At 43.2% G+C, this 23,717-nt stretch overlaps 1 protein-coding gene across 2 annotated transcripts in view; it reads left to right on the top strand.

The window, feature by feature from the left end:
* Positions 1–23,717, top strand: part of LOC143741164 (E3 ubiquitin-protein ligase TRIM17-like) — a 41,793-nt gene that overhangs the window by 16,516 nt on the left and 1,560 nt on the right. Inside the window, exons 3-5 of one of the 2 annotated variants that reach the window (XM_077233584.1) lie at positions 8,535–8,765; positions 8,874–8,896; positions 10,328–10,540. In XM_077233584.1, the coding sequence (XP_077089699.1) occupies positions 8,535–8,765; positions 8,874–8,896; positions 10,328–10,469 (396 nt within the window). In that variant the 3' untranslated portion in view covers positions 10,470–10,540. Of the gene's footprint in view, positions 1–8,534; positions 8,766–8,873; positions 8,897–10,327; positions 10,541–19,145; positions 22,446–22,550; positions 22,622–23,717 lie in introns of those variants that run through there. The other variant, XM_077233583.1, reaches the window with a different exon arrangement.

Raw genomic sequence — 23,717 nt, forward strand, 5'->3', positions numbered from 1 at the left:
CTGACTTTGCACCGTAAGTGCATGCGACGGGCGCAAAAAGACAGGAGCACTGCTCAACACAACATGTGAAGATCACTGAACTTCAGGAGATTTCTGCTCAACACTTGCGTGTGATAAATTCACTGAGTTACATGAGCATTTCTGCTCAACACTGAGTGTGAAATAATTCACTTAGCTTCAGGAGCACTGCTGCTCAACACCTGAGTGCGATGAATTCACTGAGCTACAGGAGCATTGCTGCTCAACACCTGAGTCCAGGACCTTGACTGATTTTCAGGAGCATTTCTGCTTAACATGAAGTGTGATGAATTCACTGACTTGAGCAGGCGCCAAACGATCATGAGTCGCAGTCGCTTTTAGGAGGCTCACTGGGGAAACGCATTTCTGCGGGCCACCCGGGGCAGCTGAGAGCCAGTGTCTGTCCAAGGGTTGTCCGCTCGGACAGAAATAACTGGCAGGGAGACGAAACAGGAGAGGCAACTGAGCGGCCCCGGAGTGGTCATGACTCAGCTGCACCCCAGGGGATGGAGTCTCCACTCACCCTGGCTGTAACTGTCATGAGGCTCGTTGGCGGCACGATTGAGTACAGCAGGATGAGTGGAACAAAGCGTCCTCAGAAGCTTCCACTCCGAGGAGGTGATGGGTGAGTTGTGACATGCAAGGGAAGCTTGCGCAACGGTCGCAATGTCTAACAACTCGAAGCATGAATGCCCGTGTAGTCGAGGGTCGCCCAGGCCCCCGTTAAAACACGCCCTTTATACATGGCCCCTCAGTTGAAGAGGGTTTGGCAGCAGACCGGGATGACTATAGTCACACAGGGTGAGCTGCTCTGCCACGGTCACCTCAGGACTCGATCATGAAGCTAGCGCTGAAGCGGTCATATATGGAGGAAGCCAATGGCTGCATCTACCATATGCCCCAGGAGCCTCTGAAAGTTCTTTCAGTGGGACCCTTTCTCACTTCAAACACCAGCTGAACACACTCTCATTGGAGAGACGTGTTAGACCGAGTCCATCTCCAAAACTGAGAAAGAGATACTCAGCCTGTGGGCGAAATTACTCTCTCCCAGTTGACCTGAAGACCCAAGGGGCTCAGGAGCTCTCGAAGGGAAGGACTCGATACTGATACTTCAACCGTCACACGCAACACACAAGATGGCCTGCGGCGCGGAAGGTAGAGATCTGAAGCACATGTCTTTCAGGTCGGAGCTGCAGACCAATCTTGGGCCAAGATGGTCACGACCCACCACCTAGTAGCATGAAGAACGAGTTTACAACTGGCCTTCATACCAGCTGGAGGAGCGGCTATATCAAATCCTTCGCCGACAGGATTAGATAAGCACGCACAAGTCAGGAGCACTGCTCAACACTAGGTGTGATGATTATCACTGACTTGAGCGGGATAGCCGAGCCTGAGGTGGGGCATCATTTCGGGAAAGAAAGGCACTGGGGGGGCGAGCTGAGAATCAGCACGGCCCGCCCCGAGATACCAGACCTCCAACCGAGACTGAACGGGACACGGTGGAGGTTCCACTCAAGCCCGGCAGCCTTGGCAGCCCGTTTCAGAATAGCTGACATTTCTGTATCTGGCTCGGGCAATGTTACACTCCCAGAGGGAGATAACACAGCCGAGTCGTCATTTCCAGAGGCCAGCTCACCCTCCGATGCTGCTATCGACATCTTATCCTCTGGGGGAACCCGCATTGAAACTGCTGATCGGTCCATTACAGAGGGACCAGCATGTTCAACAAGAGTTCCATCAGCTCCGGTGTGATGGAGGAGTGAGGAGCCCACAGGGAATGGTTCCAGGGCGAGACATCCATCACTATCCTCCGATCACCCATCCCACACGGCACCCGGGGTTGGTGCATGGTAATGGGGACTCGCGCTTGGCGGACTAAGGCAAGTCTCGATCTCAACACCGCGACAGTCATATTCCCGCAATGAGAACATGAGCCGTCCACAAAAGCTGCCTCAGCATGCCGACCATATAAATATATATATATACATATTTATATACATATAAATACATAGCTCAAACACGTGATGCAACAATTGTGACCGTCAGAGAGGAAAAGGGAACGACTGTATCCAGAAACGCACAGGTGGAATGACATCTTGAAAAGACGCAAACGCACCCGTGTTGCTCTTTCAGAAAATAGGGCTGTCACCAGTGCCGGAGCACACAGGGGAATGACCGCGGCAACACTGATAGGTAGCATAGTCTGTGGCAGATTTCTTATTTGCTCTATTTCATAATGAAAATAGTTTCAAACAAAGCCATGTTGTGAATCTCTGCTAGTGTCACAAACGAGACTCCCACGGTACCTTCTGCTCGCCACCAGAGGGATCCCTCTCCCGAATTTTAAACCTCTTTGAACTACATTTCCCTCTCATACACCTGGCACTGATTACCCTTGCACCTGTCTTTCATCAGTGGACTATTAAAGCTGCTCTCAGACTCTACCTCATTGCGAAGTTTTGTTTTGTCCTGGTGAACATCTCTGAGCATTTCTTCCTGTGTTTTTGTCTTCTCGTGGATTACTCTTGGACTGTTTATTCTCTTCGTGATTCTTGGCTGCCTGCCCTGGACTGTTTTCTATTGTGGACTGATTTATGTAAGTTTGTTGCCTGCCCTGACTTTACGCCTGTTTTCGGATTACGAGTTGCTTTGTCTCTACTGTTGTGTTTGCTGGTGATTGAGCCTGATTGTACAAACAAGATTACAATATAGCTGCAAATGGATCCTCACTTTGCTGAAGCCTCATTACCTAAAACTTCACCATCACATATCCAGCAGCTCTGGTTCAAATGTCTACGGAGCTTTCCACTCAAACTAATCAACTCGCCATTCATCAACATCAGCTGGCCCATTTAACTACAGTAATGGAGGAGCTCGTCAAGACACTGAGAGTTTGCAACTGTCACTTCCGAACCCAGCAACCTCTCAACCGAACGTGAGTGTAGGCTCTTCCTTATTAGTTTGACGGTAACTGAATGTATAGGATTTCTACTGCAGTGTTCATTATTTGTTAATCAACAACTAGCAATGTATTCCACCGATGCCAGCAAGATTTCCCTGGTATGCTCACTTCTCACTGGCAGGGCGTTAGTGTGGGTGACTGCGGTTTGGAGAGAGAATGGTACTGCTTTCCCATCGTTTGACATCTTTCTTCAACGTTTCCGGGAAATATTCGAACACCCGGGAGGAGTTATAAGAGCTGATGATCAACTGCTCGCGTTATGCCAGGGCAAGAGTACCGCAGCAGAATATACATTGACATTTCGCACTCTGGTAGCACAAACCGACTGGCTGGAGAGCACGCTTAAACTGCTCTTTCGCAAGGGGACTCAGCTTGGAGTTGCAATCTGAACTGGCTTGCCGGGATGAAGGGAGATCGCTGAATCGATTAATCGAGCTAACTATTCAGATCGACAATCTGATTCGTTCATGTCGCCCTTCTCAAACTGAACCCATGCAGCTCGGATATACTCATCTGACTCCTCTGAGGAACGAGAATGCCACACACATCAACATCTCTGCCTCTACTGCGGTAAAGAGGGCCATCTTGAGGGCTTCTTGTCCCACAAGACCACCTCCTCATAGTTCCTCTATGGTCCATGTATTCAGGCACATCACTTCAGTTCTTGTATTAAAGTACCTGTAGTCCTGTAACTAGATGGCAATAATGTATCCACATCAGCTCTATTAGACTCAGGGGCAGCTGGGAACTTTGTCTCATGAGTTTGCTCAACAACAACAACTCCCACTAATCTCCTGCAACTCTCATTTGGCAGTGGAGGCGCTAGATGGACGGCCTCTTAGTGAGGGAAGGGTCCTGCACACCACCGTGGATCTTCAACTACAGACTGGGACTCTTCACACTGAGATCATTAGTTTCTATATCATCACATCACCTCATAACCCGGTTATTCTTGGACTCCCCTGGTTACGCCAACCTAATCTCCTCATTTCATGGAAGGAGGGTCGGATCATCAAATGGGACTCGTCATGTCACTCCAATTGTTTAACTGGCAGCTCTTCACTCTCCGTTCAGACCGTTACGCTAAAGGACGAACCTGTTCTTCTTCCTACTCTTCCCATTGAATACTCCGACCTCGTCAAGGCTTTTAGCAAGCCAGGGCATTGGAACTTCCTCCTCACCGTTCAAGCGACTGCTCCATTGAACTGTTAACAGGCACAGCACCACTTAAGGATTGAATTTTTCCCCTATCACAACCCGAATCCGAAACCATGAGGAACTACATAGAGGAGGAACTTTCAAAGGGGTTCATCAGAGCATCTTCGTCACCTGCAGCCTCTGGCGGCTTCTTAGTTTAAAAAAAAAGGACGGCGGTCTACGCCCTTGTATCGACTACTGCGGTCTCCGTCAAGTTTCGATATCCATTGCCTCTGGACCCCCCATCCCCCCCCCCCCCCCCCCCCCCCCCCCCAATTTCTGCCACTTTTCACCTTCTTCAGAAATGCTTCTGGTGGCCAACCATGCGGGCACACACAATAAAATTTATTCACAAATGCATCACCTGTAACACAAGCAAGCATCCCAGACAATTACCATCCGGCTTACTGCATCCATGCATGTTACTCACCGACCATGGTCCCATCTTGCCATAGACTTTATTATCTCCCAAAATCCAACGGTAATACCACAATACTCACTGTCATAGATTGCTTCTCCAAGGCCTGTCGTTTAATTCCACTTCCCAAGTTGCCCACAGCATTTTGAGACAGCTGAACACATTTGCAACTTTGTGTTTAGCTTCTATGGCTCCCTGAGGACATTGTGTCAGATCAAGGCTCCCAACTCACATCTAGAGTATGGTCAGCATTCTTCCAACAACTCAATATCAACATTAACCTTACTTCAGGATATCACCTTCAATCTAATGGTCAAACAGAACGTCTCAATCAGGAAATCACCCGGTTCCTAAGATCCTATTGTCATCATAATCAAACAGATTAGAGTCGATACCTCATGTGGGCAGAGTATGCACAGAACTCGCTTTAAAAACCCTCCACTGGACTAACTCCGTTCCAATGTGTAATGGGCTTCCAACCTCCTCTATTTCCATGGTCAGGGGAACCTACCGAGGTACCCTCTGTCAACGATTGGTTCCAGAGAAGCAAGGATGTCTGGAATCAGGCTCACACCCACTTGCTACATGCTGTCAGGAGACGAAAGTTGCACAGGAGACAAAAGTTACACATGTTGGGTTAATTTTACCCAGCAAATTGGGTTGTTAATTTAACCCAGCATACTGTGTTGATTCATTTTTACTATAGTACTAGCTTCTTTTTTTCAGTTCATACATGAATTAATGTTTACGGATTAATTTAAATCCTCTAAACTTAAAAAAAAAAAAAAATACTCCACACCACTCCGTGACTGGTTTGCATGATAATTCCTTTATTTTCGATTATATTTTACATACACAATTTTATATAGTTTTGAATACATATTGCTTACATTTAAGCTCGTTTGACAAATATTAGAAGTAAAAATGAAACATTTAATTCAAGTGTAATCGACCAGTTGTCCTGTTTCCACCGTAACGGCGCTGGATCTTGTGCCGGCACTTGTGTGGTGTTCAGCGGAGGAACTTCTAACTTCAGACCGCAGCCCTGCGTTTCACTCGTAGCTGAAATATGCTGTGACTCCATAACCTGTCCATAAACAGTGTACAGTTCTGAGAACATATTTTAACTTTCTAAGTATTTATATTCTGTATCTTTTTTAAATAAATTCATAAAATGTTATGCAAGGCATCAGGCGTTACCATCACGCGAAAAGACTGAAGTGACACTCGTGACTCACATCGCGCCCCTGTATGTTACTTTACATAAAATGAAACGATATACAGAATAATAATGTATTTAAAGATAAAATAAAATGTACACAAATCTCTATTTTACGGATGACATGCAACAATTTGACAGAGCTGCACTGCTCTCTACTGAAGAGGTTTCAAAAAGCCAGCGATAAATAACTCAACCCCTGGGTTGTTACGTCTGATCCAGGATCAGGGTCACACAAAAAACTACCCAAACACTGAAAAAATAACCCCAAAAACTTTCCCAAAAAGCTCAACCCAGGATTTGGGCGGAAAAAATAACCCAAGATTGTTTAGAATGCATGCATTTTATGCTTGTTATATTAATCAGAGTATAAAGGGACACAAAACTGCTAGCCCACTCTCAGTCAGATTGAACCTTTTTCATTGGTCAAGCCAAACTCAAGAGCTGTGACCTCTACAGAAGTTAAAACAGGCATTATTTCAGTGACCCTCTCTCTTCTTGTTGCTGTACATGTGGGAAAAGAGTAGAGACATCCGGTCCGACCACGACATACGGGACCTCACTCTATCCAGAAGTGCAGCTGTGCAGCCGGAGGGCCTCAACGTTACAGCCAGTTTTTTTTTTTTTTTACTTTCCACCCCAAAAGAAAGGACTCTACCAACCACAGCCGAGTCAGACTAACATCACTGAAGTTCGTCATTCTTTACTCAACCTGGAAGAACATGATTTCGACTTCACCACCATCAAACTACTGAACCATCAAGACTTTTCATCTGAGACTGCATCTGGACGTATATCCAGATGCATATATCATACATATAATTAACTAAACAGAGGTTTAGTGAAAGCTGTAGAGCCGTTAAACAAGGTGCTTTAAATCAAGAAACTGACTCTTACGTTTCCATTGCTTTAATTCTGTTTCCGTTTAATTCATTCACTTTCCATTTTACACAGGAGTGAGTGTGTTAAAACTAATTATGTGTTCTGAGATTTAGTTAAATGAATTTTGTTCCCTTTAATGATGGAATCACAGCTAGCCCACATGCGTTTGAGTAGTACTGTACCCATATAATTAATTCTGCTTCTAAAAACTTCCATTTTGACACATAATGAAATATTATCTAAAGCAAAAGCATTTCCTCCTAAACATATCTGTATCAAAATGTATAAAACATTTGAAAGCTTTTCAGTGATCATTTATAGTACAATAATGAAACAAAACTATTAATGAAATGTCAAAAATGCAGGTCACAGAAAAATATCAAAACCAATGTTTGTTTTGGCCATTGAATATTGGAATTAACAAATTTTCCAGCCTGACAGGTGATTTGATTTCCTTATAGGATGGTTCAACTTCTGAATGACTGATAATGAGAATGTAATGAGCTATAAACAGTTCTAAGGTAAACATATAATGAAAACAAGATTGACCAAAAGACTTTGAGCAGACACACCTGTGAATACGCATTTAGTTCACGTAGAATCTGTTACTCGGTCGACATAGCAAATAATGATTTGGTGATGCTTATTATTTTTGTTTATCCCTATTAGTGATGCACATTTTTGGAGAGCGGCTGTGGATGTGAAGCTTTTTTTTATTATTTAAAACCGAGTTTAAACCAGATTATTGCCTTGCTGAATGTGAAACTTTAAATATTTAAGTGAAGGCAAAAATGGCATTTAGATTTTTTTTCTGATAAGGATTTCTCTTGTCCGGTGTGCTCTGAGATTTTTAGAAATCCCGTCGTTCTGTCCTGTAGTCACAGTGTCTGTGAACATTGTATTCAGAAGTTTTGGGGAAATAAAACATCCAAAACATGTCCAGTTTGCCGAACAGTATCTTCATACGAATATCCTCCGGTAAATTTGGCTTTGAGGAACCTGTGCGAGACCTACCAACAGGAGAGAAGACAGAGATCTGGACCTGGAGTCTGCAGTGTTCACAACGAGAAGCTCAAACTCTTCTGTCTGGATGATCAACAGCCCGTGTGTTTAGTGTGTCGAGACTCCAGAAAACACACCAACCACAGATTCTGTCCTGTAGATGAACCTGATGCGGATAAAAAGGTCAGATAAAGGATGTTCAAAACATTTTATCAAATCATCAAATATCAATAATGATTGACAGTCGTTTTCACAATGACATATGAGGTGGGTTTATTCACACTTGCAAACATTTTGTAAAGATATCAGGAATAATGCAAATTTTAATGTTAAATGATATCAAAGATTAAATAAGATCTGATAAATCAACGAGCAATCAAGAAGAACACAATGTAATTTGCTAAATGTGTCTTTTATGTCTAAAATTATTACATTATTTTATGCTGACTTCCTTTTTAAAGCCATACTCAGATTTAGGATTAGGATCAAAACATTTTGTATATCAGTTTAGTGCATCATTGGATCACGTTGTAAAACAGGGAGTGTTTTGAGTGGTGCGTCTGCTCAAATCCATTCCCGCCACTGTCTGCACTATATTACATAAAAGAGGAAAAAAATCCCAAAATAAAATAAATCCAAGAGACTATTTGTTGTTTTCTTTCAGGAGATACTCAAAGCTTCACTGGAAGACTTACAGAAGGAACTAAGAAATTATCTGAATTGTGAACAGAATCTGATTAAAACTGAGGTTTGAAATAATCAATGAGATTAATGCACTTCTAAAAGTGTAGATACTGATGTAGTTTGGCCAATACTGTTGTCTCTAATTTCAGTTCCACGCTCAATGCATAGAGACTCAGATTAAAGAAGAGTTTGAGGAACTTCACCAGTTTCTACATGATGAAGAAGCGTCCAGAATAACAGCGCTGAGAGAGGAAGAGGAGAAGAGGAGTCAGATGATGAAGAAGAAGATTGAAGAGACGATCAAACAGATTTCATCTCTCACAATCACAATCAGAGACATCGAGGAGCAGATGAAGGCTGAAGATGCTTCATTCCTGCAGGTGTCAATTAATCCTCATTATTCTCTAATTATAGCATATGAATGTCAATTTCAGAGATCATAACTCAGTTTTGCTGAATAATTTACATTTCTTTATTTTTCTTTACAGAACTTTAAGGCCACATTGCAAAGGTTTGTGTTTGTTTGTTTGTCTCTGTGTTTCTGAACTCAAATCATCACTCTTAGAATAAAAGGTTCTATATAGAATCTTAAAGGGTTCCGTCAGACGCTTCATATATAGAACCAGAGGTTCCCATAGTTTTATGGATTTAGATTGAATTAACCCATTAATTTTTATGAATTTAACAGCTGGTAATCGTTATCACTAAAGAACTAAACAACTGATTAAACATGAAAGTAACATTTCTCCATTTTGGTATAAAGTTTTTTTTTTTATTGAGTCAAGTGCCCTTGTTACATCTGTCATCTGGAGTGCCCATGTTCTCCACCAGAGGGCACTGCCTCCTGTGCTTTCCCATCATGAACTACATTTCCCATAACGCATTGCCTGGACTCATTATGGTCTGGTCACTACCACCTGTGTGTAATTTACTCATTTGTGTTTGCCTTTCCAAAGAATGACTGAAAACACAGAGTTTATAAAGTATTGTATGTTTAATGTTACACTGCACTTTCTGAGCCTTTGTATCCTGGTTTCCTGCATCTCAGGGTATGTTTACACGGCAACGATATGCTTAAGTTTTTCCTGTGAGTTTTCAGCATATAGACGACACCACATGTCAAAACGATCACCATTAACACGGATCTGCGAAACCGACAAAAAACGCTGTATTCTTCTGCCAGGCCGTTAGATGCCGATGAAACACTTTAGATTGAATACGCAATATGCATGTGCAGGATGTCATCGTCTTCAGAGATTCACGTTTTTGCAGTTTACACGGAGATTTACCAAGGGGGTAATCCATCAGCCGGAAACTGAAGCCTCGCGGGCGCCGCCATTGTAACAGAACTTCACCTGCTGTCATTGACTCCCATTCATTTTGGCGTCACTTTGACAGCGAATAACTTTACATCTGAGGCGTCCAAAGACTTAATTTGTCCATTATTTATTTCTAAAGAAACACGACAATGTATAAAAGGCTCCATTACTTTGTAATCAGGCTAACGATTGCATCATAACCACGCGACTATCTGTCGCACAGTAGAGAAATTACCGTATACAGGAGGAGAAGCTCGCTGGTAATCTTTTACTGTCTATGAGGCAATCGTAGGGACATAGAGGCTTAAAGTCAAGAGAGAAGCCCATAGATAGAGAGTCCATAAAAGCAACAGGACAAAATATTTCAACAACGTTTTTGAGGAATTGGAAATAATTCGGTATGTGGCACGGCTACTAGAAGATTTACAACTGTCAGGTAGATTGCTCACGTCACATCCACGTCGTCAAGCTCACTTTGAGCCTGCGCAGTCGCTCAGCCATCAGGAAGTCAGTGCTTCAAATGGGCTTCACTTTTCTCCGTTGAAATCAAGGGGGTCACTGTGTCCATTTCTTTTACTGTCTATGAGACTGACGGACACACTGACTCTTGAATGTTGTTTCAGAGCCCAATATATTCCAGATCCAGACCTCAGAAAAAATGTGACGATTGCTTTCACAAATCACCTGACCAACCTGAAGATCAATGACTTACAGAAGATGCAGGACAATGTTGGTGAAAGTGAGTATGACAGAACGCAGCAATGATTACTGTGTTTATTTGTTAATGTGTGTTTATGAGTGTGTATCTGTTCTCTCTATCTTCAGCTTCAGAGTTCAGCATCAATCGTTCTCATTCTTTATCTCATCTCTTTTCTGATGATGTATATGCATAAGCATTTTCTAATATATGTAGTAGGGCATTCAGTTACTTTTGAAAGGACAATAATAAAGTGTCAGTGTATTTCATTAGATTTTAAGCTAGACTTGAGCTGAGAGAGGGGGGTTTCATGACCCTTTAAATCTTTGAAGATTTTTACTGATTGTTTCGGGAAAAGATTCGAAGCATCAAGAGTGTCGAAAACAGCGCCATCGTGTGGCAGGTCAAATTATAGAAATGATTACTTTCCAAAAAAGATAATTCTTAATTATGAATTTAGGGTTCTGTCATAACATGAAGAATAGCTAAATTAAAAATGACAATTTATGTTAACAATAAACCACAAAAAAGTAGGGGAGAGTGGGGCACAAAGTAACGCTTTTTAACTTTCTCGGTTTGTGTAAATCTACTTGGGGTTCAGAGTATTTATCTTTTCCCACATTAATTCCAGAGTTGGGTATAACGCGTTACAAAGTACAAAGTACTTTGTACTTTACAAAGTTAGTACAAAGTACAAGTAAGTACAAAGTTACAAACTAACGCGTTACTGTATTCTAATTACTTTTCGTGGTAACGCAGTAATGTAACTCATTACATTTTAAATGTATGTAATTTGATTACAGTTACTGATGTCAATAAAATTAAGTTACTTGCGTTACAAATGTATTGTTAAGAAAAAAATATTTAGTAAAATGCATTTCTAATCACGTTTGGCCGGTTGCGTCAGCATGCGCTTTAATGAATTTTACCGGAGAACGCGCTCCATCATGAGGCACACACACACACGCAGCGCTACACGGGTTGGAGCACAGTCTGGCCGTTTCTCAATAGAAGTAGCCTACGCGAAATTCGGACTTGCGTCCTTGGTAGTTCAGACTAGCCAAGTTCGACTCCAAGAACGAACTCCCGAGGACGAGAGGGCGCGAGTCCGGTTATTCTGCAAACTGAACCGCGGCGTTCTTGATCGCGTCACTCAGCACGCTCTGGCTACTCCGGTTATCTCTTTATGTAGCTATATTTCAGGCAACAATAAAACGAAATATGGTATAAAGTACAACTCTGCCTCTTTTCGTCAACAATAAAACAAAATATGTTATAAAACACAACTCTGCCTCTTTTCATTTAAAAAATCGTAAACATATTAATGGCCACACAAATGTGGTTCAGGCAACGCGTACGTTGATTATCTTCACTGCATATATTTATAACATCACGATATATAAAATAAAACCCTGCTTCTTTTTGTTTTCATTTTAAAAATATGAAACATTATTGATCATTAAAACTGACATTTAACAGAGACAGGCTTGTCATTTTATTTTATTATACATGTACATACAGTGAAGAGAATGTATAGTAAAATAAATATAAAAAATATTCTATATTTTAAAATATATAAAATAGAATTACACAACCCTGTCTCTTTTTGTTAAATGTCAGTTTTAATGCTCAATAATATCCAGTGTAAAAGTATAAGTAGCCTAAAAGGTATAAGAAGCTGTACAATTAGAAATAAAGCAAACAGTTCAGTCAAACATAAGTCAGCTCTCTAATAGGCTACAAAGTTAAAGTCACCTCTCGATGCATCCTGGGTAAAAGGGGCAGATCAGGAACACATCAGGGGTCTTGAACTGGACTTGGCTAGATGTGAACTTTGAATTGGAACAGTACTTGGGCAGCGACTGATGACGTTTCACAAGTCCACAAGAACATATTGAGAAACAGCCCTCTTTTCTGTCTCGCATGCGCGCTCTTTCTCGCTCGCTCTAGATTCCGGGAGATTTGAACTAATTTGCGGGCATCAGGGAGCCACTATCAATAAGCGGGAGACTCCTGCAACTTCCAGGAGACTTGGGATGTCTGTATTCTGCAATATTAAATTAGGGAAAGAACTGAGTTTCACTTTGTAGTGTATTCTTGTAGTTTTAATAGGTTTTCAAAGTAATTTGAAAGTAAAGTAATTAGTAATCTGATTACTTTTTACATGCAGTAATCAGTAATGTAATCAAATTACAATTTTAAAGTAGTAATTAGTAATTTGTATTGATTACTTTTTTTGAGTAACTTACCCAACACTGTTAATTTCCCACATCTAGTACAATTATGTGGTTTTGTTTTATTAACACAGTATATACTTTTTTTCTTCACTTCAGAATGACAGGGTTGATTTGTGAAGAAGGACTAGGCTACACGCCACATATATATTCAGATGGGCATACCTCGTTTGCACCTTCAAACCTTTTTCAGGAGTGCATTCTCGAGACACCAGGCACTGTTTTGTGTGGATGAGCGGCCGGAGCGTGTTAAGGGTTTTCTGTTAGAATGGTGTCGTGTTAGCGGTCCCTACGTTAATAACTAATGATCTTCGCAACGGAAGTGAATCAATCAAGACTATCTTTAGGCTAGCTGGACATTACCTTTATTCTAGAGTTGCTGTAAAGCCTAAACAATATGTTACGGTACTAATTTCTATTATCACTGTAAAGCTGCTTTGAAACAATCCATACTGTAAAAAGCACTTTATAAATGAAGGTGACTTGACTTGTCTTCTTGATGTACCCCGAAAGAATGGAAGTGAAATGTGACAACATGCCCCATAGGTGGGGTACATTGTAACATGACCAGTGTTGGGCAAGTTACTTAAAAGTAATTAGTTATGATAGTTACTAGTTACTTTCTAAAAAAGTAACTGAGTTAGTAACTGATATTCGAATGCTGAAATGTGTAATTTATTTAAACAAACTATATTATGCTCGGACACACTCGGTCTCTCTTGCGCACACACTCGGGCTGCGTTCCAGTCCAAAATTGTCATGCCCTTCACCCGCTAACTTCCCTCCGTCTCGTTCACTCGGATGTACGTCATTGCTTACGTGTCATGAGTGCCCACTACTGGCGGAAACTGCAATGGGCTGAACTGGAACGTACTAAGCCCTTGATCACTTGGAATCAGCTAAGGAGTTGATTTATTATTTACAATTTTTTTTCCCTTTAAGAATTTGTTTAATGATGCATCCAAATGTATATAGGTGTGTTTGGGTTGTTTTAAATAAAAAAAAATCATAATTAATATATCATAGAGTTGTTTGTGGTGGTGGTGATTAGACGAGATCTGCGGTGACGTCACAATCTGTTGCATTGTGGTATATGGAGCTGCCTGAAGTGTACATATGAAGTAGACTCGCTCCCTGGGTCAAAATCGTGGGAGCGAGGGTCTGTCCATATAAACTTCCCTCGTCCACTTCACGAAGTGGAACGCACTTCAAAATGGCGGCAGGGATTCCCCCGAGGGGAAGTGCTTAGGGAAGTTTGCAAGTGCGTGTCTAAAAGTTGACTGTAACGCAGCCTCGGTCTCTCTCGCGCATTGTCGAGCGCTCTCGTACTGGAATTCTCTCGCGCACTGTTGAGCGCGATCTCGGACACACTGGAATTCTCTCGCGCACTGTCGAGCGCGATCTCGGACACACTCGGTTTCTCTCGCGCACTGTCGAGCGCTCTCTCGGATACACTCTGTCTCTCTCGCGCATTTTCGAGCGCGCTCTCGGACACACTCGGTTTCTCTCGCCCTTTTTCGTGTGCGCCTTTGGACACACTCGGTTTCTCTCGCGCATTGTCGAGCGCGCTCTCAGACACACTCTGTCTCTCTCGCGCATTTTCGAGTGCGCTCTCGGACACACTCGGTCTCTCTCGCGCACTGAGCGCCCTCTCGGACACACTCGGTCTCTCTCGTGCATTTTCGAGCGCGCTCTCGGACACACTCGGTTTCTCTCGCGCATTTTCGAGCGCGCTCTCGGACACACTCGGTCTCTCTCGCACATTGTCGAGCGCTCTCGTACACACGGGAATTCTCTCGCGCACTGTCGAGCATGCTCTCGGACACACTCGGTCTCTCTCGCGCACTGTCGAGCACTCTCGGACACACTCGGTCTCTCGCTCATTGTCGAGCGCTCTCGGACACACTTGGTCTCTTGCTCATTGTCGAGCACTCTCTCGGACACACTCGGTCTCTCGCTCATTGTCGAGCCCGCTCTCTCGGACACACTCGGTCTCTCTCGCACACTGTCGAGCGCTCTCGGACACACTCGGTCTCTTGCTCATTGTCGAGCCCGCTCTCGGACACACTCGGTCTCTCTCGCGCACTCTCCAGCGCTCTCGGACACACTCGGTCTCTCTCGCGCACTGTCGAGCGCTCTCGGACACACTCGGTCTCTCTCGCGCACTGTCGAGCGCTCTCAGACACACTCGGTCTCTCTCGCGCACTGTCGAGCGCTCTCAGACACACTCGGTCTCTCTCCGCACTGTCGAGCGCTCTCAGACACACTCGGTCTCTCTCGCGCACTGTCGAGCACTCTCGGTCTCTCGCGCATTGTCGAGCGCTCTCGGACACACTCGGTCTCTCTCGCGCACTGTCGAGCGCTCTATCGGACACACTCGGTCTCTCACTCATTGTCGAGCCCCCTCTCTCGGACACACTCGGTCTCTCTCGGACACACTCGGTCTCTCGCGCACTGTCGAGCGCGATCTTGGACACACTCGGTTTCTCTCGCGCACTGTCGAGCGCTCTCTCGGATACACTGTCTCTCTCTCGCATTTTCGAGCGCGCTCTCGGACACACTCGGTTTCTCTCGCCCTTTTTCGTGTGCGCCTTTAGACACACTCGGTTTCTCTTGCGCATTGTCGAGCGCGCTCTCAGACACACTCTGTCTCTCTCGCGCATTTTCGAGTGCGCTCTCGGACACACTCGGTCTCTCTCGCGCACTGTTGAGCGCCCTCTCGGACACACTCGGTCTCTCTCGCGCATTTTCGATTGCGCTCTCGGACACACTCGGTCTCTCTCGCGCATTTTCGAGCGCTCTCGTACACACTGGAATTCTCTCGCGCACTGTCGAGCGCGCTCTCGGACACACTCAGTCTCTCTCGCGCACTGTCGAGCACTCTCGGACACACTCGGTCTCTCGCTCATTGTCGAGCGCTCTCGGACACACTCTGTCTCTCTCGCGCACTGTCGAGCGCTCTCGGACACACTTGGTCTCTTGCTCATTGTCGAGCGCTCTCTCGGACACACTCGGTCTCTCGCTCATTGTCGAACCCGCTCTCTCGGACACACTCGGTCTCTCTCGCGCACTGTCGAGCGCTCTCGGACACACTCGGTCTCTCTCGCGCACTGTCGAGCGCTCTCAGACACACTCGGTCTCTCGCGCGCACTGTCGAGCACTCTCGGTCTCTCGCGCATTGTCGAGCGCTCTCGGACACACTCGGTCTCTCTCGCGCACTGTCGAGCGCTCTATCGGACACACTCGGTCTCTCGCTCATTGTCGAGCCCGCTCTCTCGGACACACTCGGTCTCTCTCGGACACACTCGGTCTCTCGCGCACTGTCGAGCGCGATCTTGGACACACTCGGTTTCTCTCGCGCACTGTCGAGCGCTCTCTCGGATACACTCTGTCTCTCGCATTTTCGAGCGCGCTCTCGGACACACTCGGTTTCTCTCGCCCTTTTTCGTGTGCGCCTTTGGACACACTCGGTTTCTCTCGCGCATTGTCGAGCGCGCTCTCAGACACACTCTGTTTCTCTCGCGCATTGTCGAGCGCGCTCTCAGACACACTCTGTCTCTCTCGCGCATTTTCGAGTGCGCTCTCGGACACACTCGGTCTCTCTCGCGCACTTTCGAGCGCGCTCTCGGACACACTCGGTTTCTCTCGCGCATTTTCGGGCGCACTCTCGGACACACTCGGTCTCTCTCGCACATTGTCGAGCGCTCTCGTACCCACTGGAATTCACTCTCCAGCGCTCTCGGACACACTCGGTCTCTCTCGCGCACTGTCGAGCGCTCTCGGACACACTCGGTCTCTCTCGCGCACTGTCGAGCACTCTCGGACACACTCGGTCTCTCGCTCATTGTCGAGCCCGCTCTCGGACACACTCGGTCTCTCTCGCGCACTCTCCAGCGCTCTCGGACACACTCGGTCTCTCTCACGCACTGTCGAGCGCTCTCGGACACACTCGTCTCTCGCGCATTGTCGAACGCGCTCTCGGACACACTTGGTCTCTCTCGCGCACTGTCGAGCGCTCTCGGACACACTTGGTCTCTCGCGCACTGTCGATCGCGCTCTCGGACACACTCGGTCTCTCTCGCGCACTGTCGAGCGCTTTCAGACACACTCGGTCTCTCTCGCGCACTGTCGAGCGCTCTCAGACACACTCGGTCTCTCTCGCGCACTGTCGAGCGCTCTCAGACACACTCGGTCTCTCTCGCGCACTGTCGAGCGCTCTCAGACACACTCGGTCTCTCTCGCGCACTGTCGAGCGCTCTCAGACACACTCGGTCTCTCTCGCGCACTGTCGAGCGCTCTCAGACACACTCGGTCTCTCTCGCGCACTGTCGAGCGCTCTCAGACACACTCGGTCTCTCGCGCACTGTCGAGCACTCTCGGTCTCTCTCGCGCACTGTCGAGCGCTCTCGGACACACTCGGTCTCTCTCGCGCACTGTCGAGCACTTTCAGACACACTCGGTCTCTCTCGCGCACTGTCGAGCGCTCTCAGACACACTCGGTCTCTCTCGCGCACTGTCGAGCGCTCTCAGACACACTCGGTCTCTCTCGCGCACTGTCGAGCGCTCTCAGACACACTCGGTCTCTCTCGCGCACTGTCGAGCGCTCTCAGACACACTCGGTCTCTCTCGCGCACTGTCGAGCGCTCTCAGACACACTCGGTCTCTCTCCCGCACTGTCGAGCACTCTCGGTCTCTCTCGCGCACTGTCGAGCGCTCTCGGACACACTCGGTCTCTCTCGCGCACTGTCGAGCACTTTCAGACACACTCGGTCTCTCTCGCGCACTGTCGAGCGCTCTCAGACACACTCGGTCTCTCTCGCGCACTGTTGAGCGCTCTCAGACACACTCGGTCTCTCTCCCGCACTGTCGAGCACTCTCGGTCTCTCTCGCGCACTGTCGAGCGCTCTCGGACACACTCTGTCTCTCTCGCGCATTGTCGAACGCGCTCTCTGACACATTCGGTTTCTCTCGCGCATTGTTCGATTGGTGTATTATTGCACCACCATGAGGTCCTGCGACATTAGATCGGAAGCAGCTAAAGTAGGCCTATCTGTCTTCTTGGCTGCAAGCGTTCATTTTTCACAAAAGAGAGTAACGCGAGTAACAAACTCATTTAAATTTCAGTAATTGTAATTGCGTTACTTGATTTAAAAAAAATTTAGTTAAATGCTCGTTACCGCTAAAAGTAGTGGAATTACAGTAACGAGTTACTTTGTAGCGCATTACTCCCAGCACTGCATATGACAGATTAAAGTGTTATCTGATCTAATCAAAAAAATATACAAGACAAACTAAAATATTTTCTTAATAAAATACAATTATTAACTTTTTCATATAAAATAATGGCATTTTTTAAAATTTAAAAATAAACTCATATTTGAGTTTGATAACAAACACAGGAAAACACAGCTATACAACATAGTTCAAAACATATTAATAATTAGTCATTTCTGAACATCGACTTTCTCATGTTTTCTCAATAGAATTCATTAAAGTATAGAATAGAATAGCATATTTCTAATAGGGGCTCATTGTAACACAGTGTGACAACATGCCCCACCTGCACAGCTGGGATTTAAACCCTGCGAGTGTCTTCTGCTAGTTAGCGAAGCATTAAAGAACTATATCAACGGTTAAATGACATATTGGAGATTAAAAAATCAGATTTGTCTAATATTAAATAAACACAAAAAATAGAGATGATTAACTTAAGTAAGAAATTTACTTTTGCTATGGTTTAATAAATGTCTATTGATATCTTCCAAAATCTCTATATATTGTTGATATGGCAACTAGTAAATACACAAAGTTTCGTCATGCTAGCATGTGTGGAAATATTTAAAACAAGTGTGTTACAACTAGCCCCTTACACAACACTAGAGGTGGACAAGTTGCGCTCAGGAGTAGAGTGGACAAATTCTTTCTACACACACTGCAACAGTCACAATATGACGTCACACACTGCGCATACGTTTTAAAAAACATAATTTAACATATACAGTAAATAACACTTTTCTAATTGCCCAATTAAAAGTGTTAATTACCCACTTAAATTGTTAATTATCTACTTAAATTGTTAATTGCAAGCAAATTACGAAATGCTGAAAATGAATAAATGTAAATGAACAAAATTAGACTCAACTTATTAGTGTTTACAGTGAGCAGCAACAGTTGTCTTCCATCTCACTTCACTTTAATATTTCTATGGCTTGCTTAGAGAAATATCTTAATTATAATAGCTAGACTTAGATTTGCAGAAATGTCCAATTATTGGGTCCATTTGCAAAAACATAAATGCTATTCCACCGACACTTCACTTGTCCCGTGTGCTTGGACTTTTTCGTGAATCCTGTTGTTCTGCCCTGTAGTCACAGCATCTGTTCAAAGTGCATTCAGACGTTTTGGGAAAGTAGAGGATTTAATGAATGTCCCATTTGCAGAAATGTATCCCTAATGGATGATCCTCCAGTAAATTTGTCTTTGAGGAACTTGTGTGAGAGTTTTCAACAGGAGAGAAAACAGAAATCTTCATCTGAAGGGGAAACGGTCTGCAATGTTCACAGAGAGAAGCTCAAACTCTTCTGTCTGGATGATCAACCAAAACCAAGTGTGTGTGGTGTGTCGAGACTCCAAAACACACACCGACCACAGATTCTGTCCCATAGAGGAAGCAGTGAACATCAATAAGGTCAGATAAAGGATGATCAAAACATGAAACCAAACCAAAGAGCTCTTGATTTGGAAGTACACAAATACATAGGCTTGAAAAAAAGCAAAGAAATATTTAAAGACAAAGAAATGAGCCAGAGTCAGATCTATGTGTATGATCAAAACATTATTTTACTTAATTGTGAAACTGTTATTTTTCTGGTATTTATGGTGTTATCACATTGCATTATAATTTACAGGGAGTGGTTGAATGTAATGTTCAGTTTCGTTTTACTGGAATATTAGTTTGTAGCTCATTGCTTTTCCTTTCTGTTCTCATGTTTTTAGAAACTACAAAAAAATTGTGTTGAATTTACAATCCTGTGAAAACCAGTGCCCCTGGAATAGACTCAACTTATTAGTGTTTACAGCTGTCTTCCATCTCGGTTCACTTAAGATACTTCTCTAAGCAAGCCATAAAAATATTGAATTATAATACATAGACGTAGGTTTGCAGAAATGTCCAATTTTGGGCCCAAAACATAAATGCTATTCCATGACTTCACACAACCTTCCCTTTAACACTGTGAAGGTCTAACTGTCCATTTCCAGTCGATTTTTTAAAAGGCTACTTCAGCCGCTATTTTGCTAAATGTACCCGATTTTTCATATCAACAGAGAAATATACCTGGATAACCTGGCTTCTTATACTAAAGCCCGACCGCACGTTGACGTGATTGGTGACAAGGTAGTTTGTGACGTAAGAAACACAAGCAATTTCAAATCACGTTTTTGAGACTGACTTTTTTTTCACTGCAGTTTTAGGGACATACTACTTTGTTATAATAGCGTTTTTAACGGACAGCTTTTTCGCTTAGTTACTGTTAGATCATTTTTTTTATTCAATTATGTAGTTGTCTTCTGCAGTGCCTTCTGCACAAGATCTGTATCTGCAATACAGCCTTACAGTGCACTGGTCCAGATTGCTGCTCAGTTGATTCTCAGTTTAATACAGGAAAACAGAGGATATTTACACTGATACAAAAAACAGGAAATCATCCTTTGACCAGTGGTGTGCGGTGGTGTTTTAATATAAGGAGCCAAAGTCCTCACATTTTTTTTATACTGTATATCAAATATAAATCTATGTCCGTTACACTTAATTTTCCTGGTTAAACACATAAAAAAGAGAGTCCAAATACAATTCTATTTTGTATTTGTTTGTTGCAATAACTATGTAATGTTCTATTTATTAAAACCAATTTATTTTTTATTCATTTTTACATTTCAACTAGAGGCAGGAGCAATTTAAACAATATATATTATTTGTGACCTAATGTTCAACTTTTCGTTTTTTAATTGTCAACTTATTTTCAACATCATCAAGCGTACTAAAACCCCCCAAAGTCATCATGTTTTCAGGCCATTGTAAGTTTGATTTATTTATTTTATTTTTATTTATTTTTTGACAATGAACATGCCAGAATGAGAACAAGAAAACACAGATGAAATCAACTACCCACCTACCAATCCCTCCCTCCCCACCCCGCAGTCTCTTTACAATGGGTACATAATGGATAGATAAGTCAACAGAAAAACAGCCACAGGAATGATAAAACATAAAAACTTTTTTTTTTAAAACACACGTGGGATAAAGTGTTAAGGTATATTCAATCTGAGTCCTGATCATTGCTTTGCATAATATACTTGGAGACCTTGTCATCAGCTATAGTCCAGATTTTTAATGTTGAGATTTGTGCCGAGCTATGGATATTTCTAACATTATAATGTCCCGAACCACTTGATTATATCCAGGGTATATTTTGGGAGCCAGTGTTGAGCTATCAGTTTTTTTGCAGACGTTAAACCTGACAGCCAGACAATTTTTTGCAGTTTAGAGAAATCAAACTGAGAATCATCATTCAGTAATAATACAGAGGGGATCACCGGTATCGGATATTCAATGATTTTCGATGCGATAGCACATACCTCAATCCAATTTTTTTAACCTTTTCACATTCCCACATCATATGGAAAAAGGATCCAAGTTGTGGGTCAGGACATTTATCACAAAGGGGACTAAAGGAGGAGTCAAAACGATGTCGTAAGTTTGATTTTGACGTGACAAAGCTGTGAAACGGCTTACTTTTTAATTAGTCTTCCCATTAATTTGATTCAGGCCACGAAAACAAGAATCGGGATTTATCGCACGAACCAATGATATCTAATCATAACTGATCATATTCAATCAAAGCGCGATGAAGGCATTACCTCCTCTCACGTGACTTTCCCCCATTCATTCTCAATAGAGTGGTGGAGGAGGTATGACATCACTTTGTAGGCCAAAATGCGGAAGCAAATTATTTTTATTTATTCATTTTAGCTGATGCTTTTATCCAAAGCGACTTACAATTGCTAATTATGTCAGAGGTCGCACGCCTCTGGAGGAACCACGGGTTAAGTGTCTTGCTCAGGGACACATTGGTGTCTCACAGTGGATTCGAACCCGGGTCTCTCACACCAAAGGCATGTGTCTTATCCACTGCGCCATCACCACCCCTTAACACTTCCTGTTCCAACTTCCTGAAGTCGATGGTCTTATTCTATGAGTGACTTTTTTTTTTGTCTTTTTTTTTTTGTCTGTGTTAGTTGAAGCTGCTCCTAATTTTTTTTATCTTACTTATTCTAACAGTCACGTTAGTCAAGCTCGCATCAGCTGACACTCGTCTGACATCAGCATCAGCTGACACCCAAGCTGGTCCACGTCTACCTATAGGAATACGACGCCTATCACGGTATACAGACTGTATACATATATAAGCTCCTTAAGTATTATCAGCAGCTATCGTGTTTTTCAGGAGCTGATTACCCTCCTCCATCCCCAGCTCCTCCTCTCATCAGTCAGGATGGCATTCTGATTCCCCTTGAATCAGAATAAATTCTTGAATCATGTTGTACTTTAAAATCTTGAATTAATGATATCTGCAATACATTCATGTTTGTTCTGTTCTGTTTACCCTAAGGGGGGATATTGCTGCTCTTATCCTTGCTAGGCTGCATGGATGCACAGGAAGTTCTTGCCCAGAACAGAAGCATACCGCCAATGCTAATTGTATACAATTGCCAATCGTATTTGACGATAGTGGTCCTGGCAGAAATAAGGTCTGTGGTGGACAAGCTCAAGACACTTTCATGTTTTATTCCACAACAAAAAATACATCAATACCCACTCTTGATTTTTTGAAGCTGTTGTGTGTCTTGAAAAAGGTGATTGCTAACAAGTGGCTTAATGGGGCTACAAGGCTGTCGAGGAGATTAAAAGTCATCAAACCGAAAAGGTAAACTCAGTCCGCTTTTACAGCATCGTTATGCTTATAATTGTGCTCTTACAAACTATTCTAACTCAAACTTTCTGGGTAAATGTTTTCAGATAACTGAAAGAGTTGTCGGAAGCTCAGTGATGAAGTTGTGAGATTGTGGTGTAGTTCGTTTATAGCCTACCTTTAGCATTTTACTTATGGCGACTGCATTTAAGCTTCAAAATGTATAAAGATTGTGTTCATCTGTGATAATTATTTTGAAGGACAAAACGTGTAAGTATCATAAACTTTTGCTGATCACTTAGCGTGTTTTTTGCGATGATCCAAAAGCCTATGGGAAAATCCTGTGCTAACTGCTGGTTGGCCTACAAAGGGACGTCATACCTTCACCACTCTATTACCCATTAGGGTGTCAGTTTTAAGTCAATGGGGACAAGAGACAAGGACGAGAGACATGGACTCCCACTGTAACTTTACCTGGGGGTGTTGCCTTTTGGACAAAGTTACTTAGTATAAAGTGTAAAAGGCACTCTACTTTTATAGTCACATTTTGTAATATTTGCGTTGTTTTATTTTTTGTATTATCGATTATTTTCTCATCCAGTTTATTTTAGGTTCCAGTTTATAAACTAACAATAGTCAAAGGGAGGGTTGTTTCCTTCTAGGAAGCAAGGGAGACTTCTGTTCATTCTTGAAATAGGAGAATTTCTATTTTCTTCTGTTCATTCCCCAGGTATGTGACAGCAACACTGCCAACTCAAGAAGTTTAACAAGTGCAAACATAATCCATTCATCTCTTTCTGTGAGCATTATGCTCTTTCTTTTTAACCTGCCCAAAATCATTAGTTTTAGACTCTACTAGTTTTGGTATACAAAGATGCTGCCCTCTTTTCTGAGAGAACAATAAATTAATTAACTCAAGTTAGGCATCAAGGTTATAATGCACCTGTTGAAATACAACACTGAAACAATTGGTGCATAAATGCTTATACACTGAAAACTGCAAACGGACTAGATGAGCTTAAGGAGTGGCAATAGGCTAAAAACCTCTTCAACACAAAGTTTTTCAAAACATCTTGACAATCAGACCTTCCAGGAAGACTGCTATGTAATA

This window comes from Siphateles boraxobius, unplaced genomic scaffold, assembly GCF_051911475.1.
Source record: "Siphateles boraxobius isolate OS27281-9 unplaced genomic scaffold, OSU_SipBor_1 18, whole genome shotgun sequence".
In the NCBI taxonomy this organism is placed as follows: domain Eukaryota; kingdom Metazoa; phylum Chordata; class Actinopteri; order Cypriniformes; family Leuciscidae; genus Siphateles; species Siphateles boraxobius.